General features: G+C 30.7%; 2 protein-coding genes across 2 annotated transcripts in view; both read right to left on the bottom strand.

Moving 5' to 3' along the window:
- Window positions 1–10078, bottom strand: part of LOC142317287 (uncharacterized) — a 39752-nt gene extending 29674 nt beyond the window's left edge. Inside the window, exons 1-3 of the mRNA XM_075353713.1 lie at window positions 9803–10078; window positions 7839–8005; window positions 2150–2269 (exon numbers count right to left, since the gene is read on the bottom strand). Of these exons, the coding sequence (XP_075209828.1) occupies window positions 2150–2269; window positions 7839–8005; window positions 9803–9864 (349 nt within the window). The 5' untranslated portion in view covers window positions 9865–10078. The remainder of the gene's footprint in view (window positions 1–2149; window positions 2270–7838; window positions 8006–9802) is intronic.
- A 5-nt stretch (window positions 10079–10083) lies between these two features.
- Window positions 10084–13534, bottom strand: part of LOC142317954 (E3 ubiquitin-protein ligase RBBP6-like) — a 64419-nt gene continuing 60968 nt past the window's right edge. The window contains 1 exon segment of the mRNA XM_075354486.1: window positions 10084–10370. Within this exon segment, the coding sequence (XP_075210601.1) occupies window positions 10084–10370 (287 nt within the window).

Here is a 13534-nt window from a genome sequence, read left to right as displayed (position 1 = left end):
CCTTGTTGGTGACGGGACTTCGAGTGCTCAGTGATATAGAGTAGCTAGAACAAAGGTGTAACCATATCAGAGAGGTATCTGTTGAGAGCCAGACTAAGGAAAGATTTCTAAAAGAGGGGAGCAGCTTTTTCAGTAGTTAAGGGCATATGTCAGGAGGACAAACAGCCATATAAACATCAGTCAACCTTCTGAGTATTGCACAGCTGAAAGCAAAGGAAAATTACAGCTGATTTTTTTCTTCTAAGAAAGTGTTGCTATTTGCATTTTCATGCAACAAAGGTAGAAGCACCTTCCTTGGTAAAATATTCCGAAGGTAAACTAGTTCTCCTTTCGGATCTTCAGATGGGTACTGCCAAGGAAGGGGACAAAAGAAAATTAAAAAATAACATTCTATGAATCAGAGAGTTGAATGTTAGAAATCTGAAAGAGGTTGGTAGGTTAGAAAATTTAAAGAGGAAAAGGGTAGATTAAATCTAAATATAGTAGGAATTAGAGAGGTTCGTGGGAAGAGGAAAATTACTTTTGGTCAGGTGATTTTATAATAATTAACTCAGCATCAAATAAATAGCAGGCAGAAGTCAGTTTTGTAATGAACAAGAAGATAGGGAAGAGATTAGAGTAACTCAAAAAGCTTAGCAATAGAATCACTTCAGTCAGAATAAAATCAAAACCTAAGTCAACGATTGTTAATGTTTATATGCCTACAAGTGCTCATGTTGATGATGAGGTAAAATGTCTAAACAAAGAAAACTGACAAAGCAATTAAGAAAGCACCAAAGAAAGCAGGTGCAGATAGATGTGAAGAACACAGAACAATTAGCTTAACTACTCAAGCATCAAAAAACTTAACTAGAATTCTGTACAGAAGAATTAAAAGGGGAGTGGAGAAGTGTTAGAAGACCAATTGGGTTTCAGGATAAGTATAAGAACAAGGGAAGCAATTTTAGTTCTCAGATTAATAATAAAAGGAAGATTAAAGAAAAAGAAAAACAAACAAACAAATAAACAAACAAACATACATACATGGTATTTATACTAAGAAAACGCATTTGATAACATACACTGGAAAATGTTCAGCATTTTAAAAAATTGACAGTTCAAGTACAGAGACAGAAAAACAATTGCTAACATTTACAGGAACAAAACTGCAATAGTAATAATCAAAGAGGATAAGAAAGAAGCAAAAATAAAATAGAGAGTCTTGACAAGGATGTTTCCCTATATTCGTTACTTTTTAATCTTTCATAGAACCAGCAGTTAATTTAGAACAATTTAGATCCAGAGTAACAGTGCAAGGTGTAACTGAGTTAGAATTACTATATCATCAGGAAATTGTAGCATCTTTATCGCTACAATTTCCTGATGATATAGTAATTCTAATTCAGAGTAAAAAAGATTTAGAAGGAACAATGAATGGCATGAATGAAGTCCTATGCAAGGACTACTGCATTAAAATAAACAAGAACAAAATGAAAGTAATGAAATTTAGTTGAAATAAAGTAGGACTACGAAAATAAAAATATTACGAGAATAGACTATGGAGGTAGTTGAATTCTGTTATTTGGAAAGTAGAATTACTAAAGATGGACAAGGAAGGAGCAATATAAAATGTTGAACAGCAAAGGCAAAGGTAGCTTTCACTCAGAAATATAGTTTGATTACAACAAAGATTAATTTAAACATAAGGAAAACATTTTTGAAAGCATACGTTTAGAGCCTAGCTTTATATGGAAGTGAAACTCAAATGATCGGAGTACCTGAGAAGAAAAGATTAGCTTTAGAAATTTTGTACTATAGGTGATTGTTAAAAATTAAATGGGTGGATAAAATGACAAATGAAGGTGTTGCAACAAATGGATGACAAAACCACTTGGAAAAATATAGCTAAAAGGAGAGACAGACTGACTTATAGGCCACATCTTAAGGCATCCTGAAATAGCTGCTTTTATATTGGAGGTACAAAAATATGGGAAAAAGTGTGCAGGCAGGCAAAGTTTGGAATAAGTAAAACAAATTGTTAGGGATGTAGGATGTAGGGGTATACCGAAATGAAACAACTGGCACTAGATAGGGAATCTTGGAGAGCTGCATCAAATCAGTAAAATGACTGAAGACAAAAAAAAAACAAAATTAATTTTAAATATAATACCTATCATCGATTCCATAGGATATCCTTGACTATGTGGAGGCATTCCGCCATATGGAGGTAAAAGAGGACCACGTGGAGGATAACCATGTGGTGGCATACCATGAGGTGGACCATAAGCAGCTGTAAGAATGAAAAAACAAAAATAAATTAGTAAAAAGTTATTTACAATAAAAATCTATTCTAAATATAGTAATATCTTCTTGGTAATCCATCACAGTTTTTCAGGAAAAAAAGCAACATTAGGTATATAAAAACAGATATATTTCCAACCAGAAAAAAATTTGGTTAAAAGAATACAGTAAATTTGTTAACATTTAAAATGGAAAAAGTAAAAATGTACAACAAAAACTCATCTCTGTTTGATAAATATATAATATAAGTAAACCAAAAAAATACTTAATATAAAAACAGAAAAGTTTATTTATATGTCTAATAATTGACAAAAACAATTAATACCTATTTATTTAATACGAATTAAAATTTCATCTTACATTTTTTTTTTAAATAAAAAATAAAAAAATAAAACTGCATTATTTAAAAATTAACAATCAAGATTTTTATTATTTTCTTAATGTTTTTAAGTACTGCAAAAAGCAGTCATTTTAAAAATTAAGATTGAAATCATAAAAAAAAATCAGCTGCGGGAAAGAATTATAATTAAAAATGAATGTTATTCTCTTTCGATGTTATTATTGGGTCAACCTATTTTTAAAAATGCCTGTCGAATTAAAATATTTTTATTCATATGTGCAGCAAATTATACTGTAAGGTATAATACAGGAAGAACAATTTCATATTTAGTACTATTCTAATATTTTCTGTAAGTTTCAATATTACTCTGTATTTAACTGTTTACTATAAAAAACACTCCATTGAAAAAATTTACTTAACTATTAGCACATGCAACAAAGTAAAATTAATCTATAATAGTAAAGCTATCAATAAGTTGTCACTGTAGATCTTCTTACACCTCAAAACATAATAGGCCAAAAAATGTTATAATAATTAGTATAAAGTGGTAACCAGAAAGTTCCTGGACCATGTTAGTGGCAACAGTGTGTTTGTATCAAATTTTGCATAAACCTCAGCAAACTCATTTGTGAAATGCTCTATCAGATTTTAAAAAAACATTTTACAATCAGAATAAGTTTTTGAGTAGGAAATATTTCAAAGTTGCCAAAGATGATCGTCCAGGGTGGCCGTCCACCAGTAAAATGTGAAAAAATTGGATAGTCAAATGAAAAAAAAGAAAAATCCACAAATTAAGAAATTATTGTTATCAATTTAGGTCTGTTAATAAAATTAAGTGAAAATTTATATAAGCATTATCTTACTGCAAAGCTTGTCTCTTAGCTCCTGTGGCTCAAATCAAAGGCATGCTGATGTGTGCTATAAACTTCAGCTACAGTTAATGATAATCCAAATATAATTTGTTGGATCATCACATGCGATAAAACCTAGGTTTATGATTATGACCCAGAAATGAAGCAGAACAGTCGTTACAATAGAAGTGCCTGCAAAAGCTCATTGTTTTCCTTCTGGTGTTAATGAAATGTGAACTTTACTGAGATGAAAAGAGTCGCAGAGAAGTGTAATGTAAAAATCATAACTGTAGAAAAACTGAAAACTGTTATGGCATCAAAGACTAATTCAAAAATCCATTAAAAGACAAAATTGTGGCAGAAACAACAAAGTGGCAATTGTTCCACTTCCCTTATATTCACAACCCCTGTACCCATGCCTTATACTCCAAAATGAAACCAAAAATGAAAAGCTATCGCTTTGATACTAAAAGACAATCATAGTCAATACTGCATGATCTTCAGGAATACGTTCATGCATACATTCCCAAGGAGAATATTTCACCAGGAATAGCACTAATTTTAATAAGTTAATTTTATTTTTAGAACTAATCACGGAATTTTCTGATTACTACACCTTGTTACAGAAATAAAAATAGGATATAAGAATTTTTTCATGGAATTCTTTTATTTGTTAATTTAAATAATAATCATAAGATGGTTATAAGAAATGAAACAAGGAAATAATAGAAACCCTATAGGAAGAAAAAATCTGCAACCTGGTTCCAAAACACCTGGTTCATCTTTGGATATATCTTCTTCCTAAATAAAACATGCAATGCTACTAATTAATACCAAATATAATTAACTGATTTACATAAATCAACAAAGTTAATAACTTCTTTTTTTTTGTTTATTTAAAATATAAGTTTAGTTATAAAATTATGGTTACATTATATTACGATTTAGTTATAAAATTGTCTATTTAAAATTTTATTGTAATTAAACAAAAGATGTAATATACCTATTCGAGAGGTGAGATAACATACTGAACCCGTCATTTCCAGGGAATTTTTCAACACACCTTAGTTTATAAAAAAAAAGCAATGTTTAATTCATTTTGCGAATCTCTCATAAAAAAGGTACTTTTCTACCTGCAACTTATACCTTATAAATTCGGGACAAAAGGATTATATTAATGAAACTGAAGTAAAAGAGTAACCGAACATGTTTGCCAAATCAATTAGCACTGTAACAAGGATGTCGTTGCTTTCTAGTCCAATTGGTGTTGAGGAAATTATTCTGATCCACACATGGCCCGAACCTTTTTCCAAACAACCGATGGAGTTGTCTGAGAAATGGTAGCCACAGTTTAGCCACGATTTTCGTTTAGCACACTGAAACACTAGACAGCATTCAGCCCTTGCATTGCAGTAGGCACCTACGTCTTTAGTCATGACATGTCGTAGGCCTACGATTGAAATTATGCAGTCTTGCAACGATCCCTTAATGCCCTCCTACATTCTTTGTTCCACCAAGGAACAGCAGGCCATCTTGGTTTTCCCAATGTTAGGGGGATATTCACTTGCACTATCAAGTATCAGGTGTGCAAACATGGAGACTTGAAAGATTACATCACCACTTTCATCATATTGGCTAAATGAATCTTTGTACTCAATCCAGTCTGCCTTTCAACCACCCATTTGCGTAGCTGACTGAGGCAAATCACTATTACGGACTGAGATAAACGATCTGTGATCGCTTCCAAAAGGTTTTTGGAAACACGCCAGTTAAGGCATGGAAACAGGGATGCTGAACACGACAGATCAACGCACAAAGATGTAACTGATTAAGATAATACAAGCATTTCCGATCAATAAACAAAGTTCTATGTTTTGCCTTGAGGAGAACATGACAATGAACTCCAAAAATGGTAATGGGCATTGAAATCGCCAATTATGTAGCAAATTGGAATCTGGGAAAACAGACTGGTCAGATCATCCTCACTGATATCAGAATTTGGAGGAAGGTGTAAGCTACAGATGTTCACTGTGAACGGCATCAACATCTTCACTGTGACTGCAGGGATATTTATCATTAGTGAAATATGAGTGGCTATTACAATTTCCTTAGGAAAACAGTCACACCCTCACGTCCTTTGCCCCTAGTTTGAGTCACATCTTTCACAGACGTATCCACGAAAGAACACATCCTGGTAACGAAGGTGTCTCCAACAGACACAGTATTAAAGAATTTTCTTCCTTTATTAAGATTTCAATATCCTCACACCGAGAATAGAGACCGCAAACATTTCATTGAATAATATTTGCAGCCAAAGTAGAACTTTTTCCTGTTATACATAAAAACTCTGCGTGCAAATTACTTATCAAATACTATCTCAGGATTTTCTTTTTGGATTTGATGACTTTCCCGGGAGCCCGGGAGGACAAGATGCCCTTCCAGGTGATGATGTTTAAATAGATCCCTTCACAGGGATCTTAGTTGTTTGCAACATGATGATAGGTGCAGCAGGAAGTCTGTGTGTTGGTGTAATGAGTGATGTGGATTTATGTTGATCACCATTGGTTTTTATTTCTTATTGCCAGTACTTATTGCTGAAGTAGCAGCCACAAGAGACTTTACTTGTTCCAACAACGATTCTACCAATTTGGTTAGTCCTTTACATGATGCACATTCTTTCTATTTTTGTACATTGTTTGAGAGGGCTTGTATGAAGCAAATGCCAGGTTGTACTGGACTCCTTATTCTGAGGAATTTTCTGTATTCCTGATGTGCCAGTGGAAACAGCACTTTCTGCTCAATACAGATATTTAATATGGCATTTCCTTTCTTATAGCAGGGGCATTCCTGAGAACTTGCCAAATGTGGACCTTTGCAGTTTCTGCATTTTTCTTCTTCAGTGCATGTGCTATCTTCATGTCCTGTAAGGCTGCAACATGCACAAACTTATATAATAATGCATAATGGACCGTTCCATCAGAGCACACACGTAACGGGACTTGAGCTAAATATATAATAGTTGCCCAGAGGACATTATTCACGACTCACTACGTAGAGCCATCTATCCATCAGCACAATAGATTCCACTTTGGCTTATGGTTGAGTTTCATTAGGTGTCGCAATATATATATATATATATATATATAAGTAACATTATTTATCAACTGTCTTCTTTTATTGTTAAAATGATCAAATTCTAACCATCAGTTCAGTATCTTACTTACTCTATATATTTGACAGTTTGCTGAAAGAAAACACTGTAATTTTGATATAATGCATTCACAAAATTTTATTTTTCGAATGAAAAATCAGCTAACCAAATATGAAACAAGTTTAATATATTTTTTGGTGAGTCTGCTCATCATTTAAAAATATTTACTGATAAGTTGCTGGATTTAACTGCAGTCAATAAGTCAATAACACCTCTGTGGACACTTGAATGTGGTAATAGCCAACCAAGTGATCAGAAAAATAATTCTTTGGTTAAGTTTTGTAGATAACAGATGTTAAGTCAAAAAAAGCTGAGATAAACCTGAAGTAAACGTGTACACAAATCCTCACAACTAGTAGATATAAATGAGATTAACAAAGGGTGCGTTGGGGTTTGCATACTTTTTTCTTAACAAATGTTTCATCCCAGAGTTTAGACTTCAAGTGAAACTCAAAAGAATTTTTGCACCAATGCATAACTATCAGTGATACCTGCATTCATTACTACTCGCCAGAGACAAAGGAATAACCAAAACAGTGGACAGCAAGAAGCCACTGACACTGATGAAGGTAAAATAAGTGCTTCATGCTGGAAATGACAATTTTTCTTTTTTTAATAATTTACTGTTTTTAAAAGGCATAATTTTCATTAACATTTAACAGTGAGTATTATTTTAATTTACTATAATATTTGAGAAATACAATCAAAAAACAAAACTATATTATCTAAAAAAAAGTTTTATCAAATAGTTTATAACCCACCATTCTATTTTGTTTTTGCATTACATTCATATTCATTGTTATTCTTGACAGACACATATAAAAAACACAATGTGAGAATATTTTAAAAATGAAACCGATCATGATTTGATGCTTCCTTGCACGTTATCATTCACTTTTCAATGCAAAGACAATCAATTTAAAAAGACTTTCTTTGATATTTTACACTTATCCTAAATAAAATTAAATAGTAACATGAGAAAATAAAATTAAATAGTAAGATTTTGTCAGTCAGTAACATGAGATGACAAAATAATAAACCATTGTTTCTTAATACACAAAAAAATATTTCTTCATAAAAACTAAAAACTAAGCAAAAAAATGATATAATATAAGTAGTATTAAAAACTGAATAAATAAAATTATGTATAATTTACAATAAGGAGGAGGCCGATTTGATGGTGGAAAAGACGGTATTTGATAAGCCGGTTGCGGAGCTGGTGGAAGAGGAGGAGGCTGCAACGTATCTGGCAATAATGGAGCTGAAGATGTTTGTTCATCAACGGTCGGTGTACCAGACCTTTCCTCAAGAGAACCTCTATGTCTGTTAGAAAAAAATATTATCTTTTACAGATAAATGCAAAACATATATTTTTGAAGTAAAATAACAAAATACTTAAATTTAATAAAATGAAATTAAACTTAAATTTCCATAACTTTTTATCACCAATCATTTAACTTTCCTGAAGTATTTCTATAAGTTTCTGTTACCTTTAAAAAAAGATAAATAAGTAGATATTCATTAATTTTTAAAAATTAAATAAATTACTGTAGTGTTAGCCCTTGCTTAAGAATTAACTAACACTATATCATCAACAGCTTTTAGAGATTACTGGACAGAGAACACAGTTTTTATACTTAAAGAATACATCTAACAAACTTCACTTCGACTCTGAAAAGGCAAGCGCTGACCACATCCCAGTAAAATACAAAACAACTGGCTAAATGTGAGTTCAAGCAATATCAAACTATTTATGATGCTTTCAGCTACATTAGTATGCAACTAAAAGTAAATTAATAATGCAGCACCTCATGGCACCATACTTTGGCAGTATGGCTGTGAAAGGCATCTACATCATACATTAACGACTGCCTTGGAAAGAACAGTTAATGTTAAAAAAGAAAAAAAGATGTAGTTTCATTATTAACAAATAAAATCCACTGAAATACTCATCTCATTTTATCTCTAAATTCCAGACATATCAATATTTAAATGCAAATGCATATCTGAAAATTTTTAATCGCATTTTATAATGTCCTTATAAACTTATTTTAAATTACATGAAACTACTATCATTTATTTACTTTATCTTCAAGAAAAAAAGTAGAAAATATATATTTATTTACAAAGTACATTGCTCATTTAATTGCATTTTTGGAAAAGTTTCATAAACTACGTACCACCATATCTAAAGGTATCAATGTCTTAATTAATGGATATAACCAACATTAGATTGTAATTCCTGTGACCACAAAACCCAATTCCCATCATTCACAATAATTTTTCATAATGCTCCTATTAGATAATTTGCTTAAAGTAATTAGTATTAACTAAAAAACATAAGAATAACATAATACGATAAAAAAAATAATAATTATCGTAGTACAAATACATCAAACACTGAAATAAATTAATAAAAAATTAAAAATGTATGTAAAAATAATAAATAATATAACTTCTATTTAATCAATTTCTTTTCTTTTTTTAATCAACTATTTAGACAAATATCATCACACTGTGTTTTTACTAGAAAAACTGAATTAGGTTTTTGCAGATATCTTTGAAGAAACTGCTCAGTTAATGATGTTATACTTAAAATACAATGTTGTTTTTTTTTTTTTTTTTTAATAATTAGTTTTAATCCTCAAATTTAAAAAAAAAACAATATATATTTACTAAAAGTTTAAATTATAAATTTTATCTAATTTTTTTATCATTTTTCTTCTTGGCAGTAAGTGCAATTTTAAATTTTAAAAAAAAGGTTTTTATACTAAATAATATTTAATAATGTCATAACAGAAATAGCACATTTAACCAAAATTTGCGATATTACAAACATAGACATATGGGGGCAACTGTTAAGTTTTCTTTACAGATTACATCAGTCAGTGGAACAGAATATTTAGCAATTTATTCCCTTATAAGTAGAAAGAGAAAGTTCACTTTTAATTTTCTACATAATTTTAATACAAACATAATCTCTATTGCAACAGTGAATCACTAAAAATAATTGCTACTGATTCTAGTCGGTTATAATAATGAGTTTTTAAAATAAAATTTAAAACAAAAAATTAAATACATAAATAATTACAAATTACTAAATAAAAATACATAACTTACGGCTGAGGCATAATTCCTGTCGGTTGTTTTTGCATGTTTTCTGGGGGCTGACCACCACGCATCTGTATCGGTGGAGTATCTTCTACACCTGGTGGGGCATGATCAACAATCGTATTATTGGTGGTAGGTATAGAGTACTGAGGGTTATTAGATTGTGATTGTGGGTGAGTGGATGGATGAGAATGTGGATGATTTTGTGGTGCGGAATAAGTATTAGAAATTTCATTAATTTCTACTATATCTAATGGATCCGGTCTAGATTGATTAAATGGTGGTCGAGATCATATAGAACCGATCGTAAGGATCGGCTGTCCAGTATCGGAATGGGAATGGATGTTACATGGAGGGGGAGGATGAGTCGGATGCAAAGAACGAGAAGATGATCGATTCGGTTCAGCCGGTGATATGACAGAGATATTTGCCATCGACTGTGGTGGTGCTTGAGGAGCAGCGCTATGTGCTGAATGCGCAACATGCGAAGGATGCATTGAATGACGATCTTGTTCTGCAGACGGCGGTCGATTAACACCATGCTGTAATCTTCCATGATCCACTACATGAGGTGGACCTGAAAATATACATATCATAAGTAATCAAATAACACAATATAGTGGTACCTGTACAATACTAATCATAATAACATAAGGGCTTTACATGAAGTTCTAATATTCTTTTTTTTATAATAAATTGTTTTCCAAGAAAAAAATGAAAAACTAAAAGAAATTAATATAATTTTTTTTTTTAAATCTGTAAATGAAAGTTATAATCTAACAATTTTATGTTAAGTTTATTGTTTAAGTAATTTCTTACTTAAGTTATAGGATCATGACAATTAAGTGGGTATGAAATGTAAAATCTCGATTATAAGTTTTTCCCTTAAAAAGTGTTTAATGTTTATCATTAAATACGTGTATGACTGAAGATAAAAAAAAATGTTTATCATTCAACTTAGGTCAAAACTGCATTTTTACAGCAATTCAAAATTATTTTATAAAACTTTACTGAACAAGCAAGCCACTTCTAAATTTAAATTACTTTTCAAATACTCAGGCAAAGTAAAATGTTATACCATGATCTTGACTAAAACCATAATCCTAAAACAAAAATACATTTTTAGGGATTTGTTAACAGCAATGAAAACTGGGATTGGTATTAATTTTTACTCAATCTCTCAGCTGTCAACAAGTATGCACAAATTAATGATAACAGTAATTTTACAGAGAAGAAAAAAAGAAAAATCAATTTTTTTTGTAATTATTTACAAAAAAATAGATTGTGTAAAAAAAATTTGAGTTTTTTGTAAGCTTACAAAATTCCTTATCATTTGGTTGCTGTATAACAAAACTTTACCTGCAATACTACATTCTGAAATATCACTCTATTTGAACACCTTCAGGGAAAGCCAGTTTAATCTATGTTCAAAAGTCACTCAAAAACTAAGCATAAGGCCAAGTTATAACCAAAATGTTAAATAGCACCGTTATTTTTTGTATAAGTTTCATTGGTACTTGAATCCGATAAAATTCAAGTTCTACAAAATTATTCTCAAATTGTATAAAATATTTTCAATGAAAATCATTATCTAAAATAAAACACATAAATGCAATAATTACATGCATTATTGTGGGTACTCATTTTCATTAAACCTCACTTTTTTATTTACAATATACAATTCTGTGTATCTAAGGTAAAAGGCACAATGTCCATTTTTTTAATGAAATTAAGGTTTTAACAGTTTCCTATGCATTTTTTTTTCTTTTTTCAGAGGTACAAAGCAGTATGTCCTAACCCTATAACAGATTTAGCCAGTTGGAAAAGGCACATTACCAACATGCTTGCAAGGTAGAGAGCACTTTATGGACATGTACTTACATGTCCATAAAGTGTTTTTTGGAGGTAAACACTTGTTTACCTCCAGAAAATTGAGAATAAGCTAGCACTATGTCCAGATAGTGCCCTTTACCCCCACTACTATAGTACGACTAGTCTTTTCAGTTTTGTGTTGCAACTTGTCCGTGAACATTACAAATACATTTGTGTATATATTTTGTTTGCTTTCCTTCTTTATTCAAATGAGTTTATCATTAAAATGAATTCAAAATTAAATTATGTAAAAGTATCAAGTTTTACCATCACCTCTCTTGGAGTGGTGATGGTAAAACTTGTTTTGGAGGAAACAAAAGATAACATACAGGAAAATATAGGTAAGAATACAAAATAATACTGTCTAAAAATACTAAGAATAAAAAAAAATACCTTTGTATTTTTGATTTAAATTAACTTATAATATTAAGTGAAACAATATGTATTATGAAATACAGAACCTATAAAAAATATGACTTACTAGACCAGAGCAATAAAAAAATATAAGGCAAATTAAATACTTTCTCAGTACTCTGAGTAGCATTTTTGTTATGAAATGCGTAATAATTTTGCTCAGATTAACCATGAAGGGACATAAATAATCTATAACTACTGTAGTTTTACAAACGTGTCAATCTTGTTTACCATCTTTGTTAAGATTAACAAACTTGTAAACACTGTTTTAAATTATAACAGAACATAAAATTATTATTTTAATTATTTTAGATGAAATGGATGCTAATTTTATGGATGGTTTCTCCTTTAAGCCAAATAAAAATATTAATTTTGTAAAAGATAAGCCTTCCTGTTCAAAGAACTTTAGATATTGATGACCCATTATCAGTGACAAAATACCATATCTTGAAAGAGGATTTATATTTGAGTGAAAGTGAAATCGATGACACAAATGAAGATACTAATCACTGTGATATGAGGGGGGGGGGGGTTCCATGAAATTAGCCTACAAATTTACATGTAAAAAATAATGAAATCATTTTAGGAGAAATCATCTATTATAATAAACAGTTAAATTTATAAGTACACATGTAAGGAAAATTAATGAGATGGTTGCATTTTTTTCATTCAAAAATTTATTCTCGCATTGATCTATGTTAGAAACACACAAAAGCAAATTGTTTTTGAGTGATAAAACACAGTTCCTATAAATAGTCTTTAGCGCAACCATAGACAAAAAAAATCCTTTTTACAGAAAGGGATTAATAATATTTTCAGTGCTTCTGTGACTAAATTTCCATATTCGCTTTGACGAGCAAGCGAAAATGTATCTAAACCTTCAAATATGAATTTTAATAGTAACATTTTTATCGACAGACATTTCAATGTGCTGGTTGTGAATCTCAACAGGTAACTTAACAGCTGCGATGTTTTTACTAAATGGATTGCGTACCCCTCTCTTAAGAAAAATTGTTGAGAATTCAACAATGTTGAAATCAACATTTACAAAAACACTCTCAGTGTTTTTGAAGATGTTTATGGCAGATAAAAACATTTCTTGTGTATTGTGCTAATAAAAAAGTTATAACCTCTCAAAAATCATGAAAAGCTTGTTAAAGTGATACAATTTTGACTCTCTAAATAAGTGCTCCAAGGAGGTTCTTACCTTCTTGGCATTTTAATATTTTTATACTAATTACTATAGTTGAAATAGACTTGTTTGAACCATTCAACTGCAATGTTCATGTAATGTATCCCATTTGGTATGTTACAACTCAAAAATACCTGGGTGTTATCCTTGATGAGAATTTTTGGTTCAAGGAACATCTACAGTACGCAGCATAAAAGACGACCGATGCTTTTTATGGAATTCATAGTCATTCATCCTGATTGGGGGTGAATTACCATACCACG

This window comes from Lycorma delicatula, chromosome 1 (assembly GCF_047948215.1).
Source record: "Lycorma delicatula isolate Av1 chromosome 1, ASM4794821v1, whole genome shotgun sequence".
Lineage (NCBI taxonomy): Eukaryota > Metazoa > Arthropoda > Insecta > Hemiptera > Fulgoridae > Lycorma > Lycorma delicatula.
The sequence above is the reverse complement of the archived record's forward strand: the minus strand, read 5'-3'. Positions and strand labels throughout refer to the sequence as shown.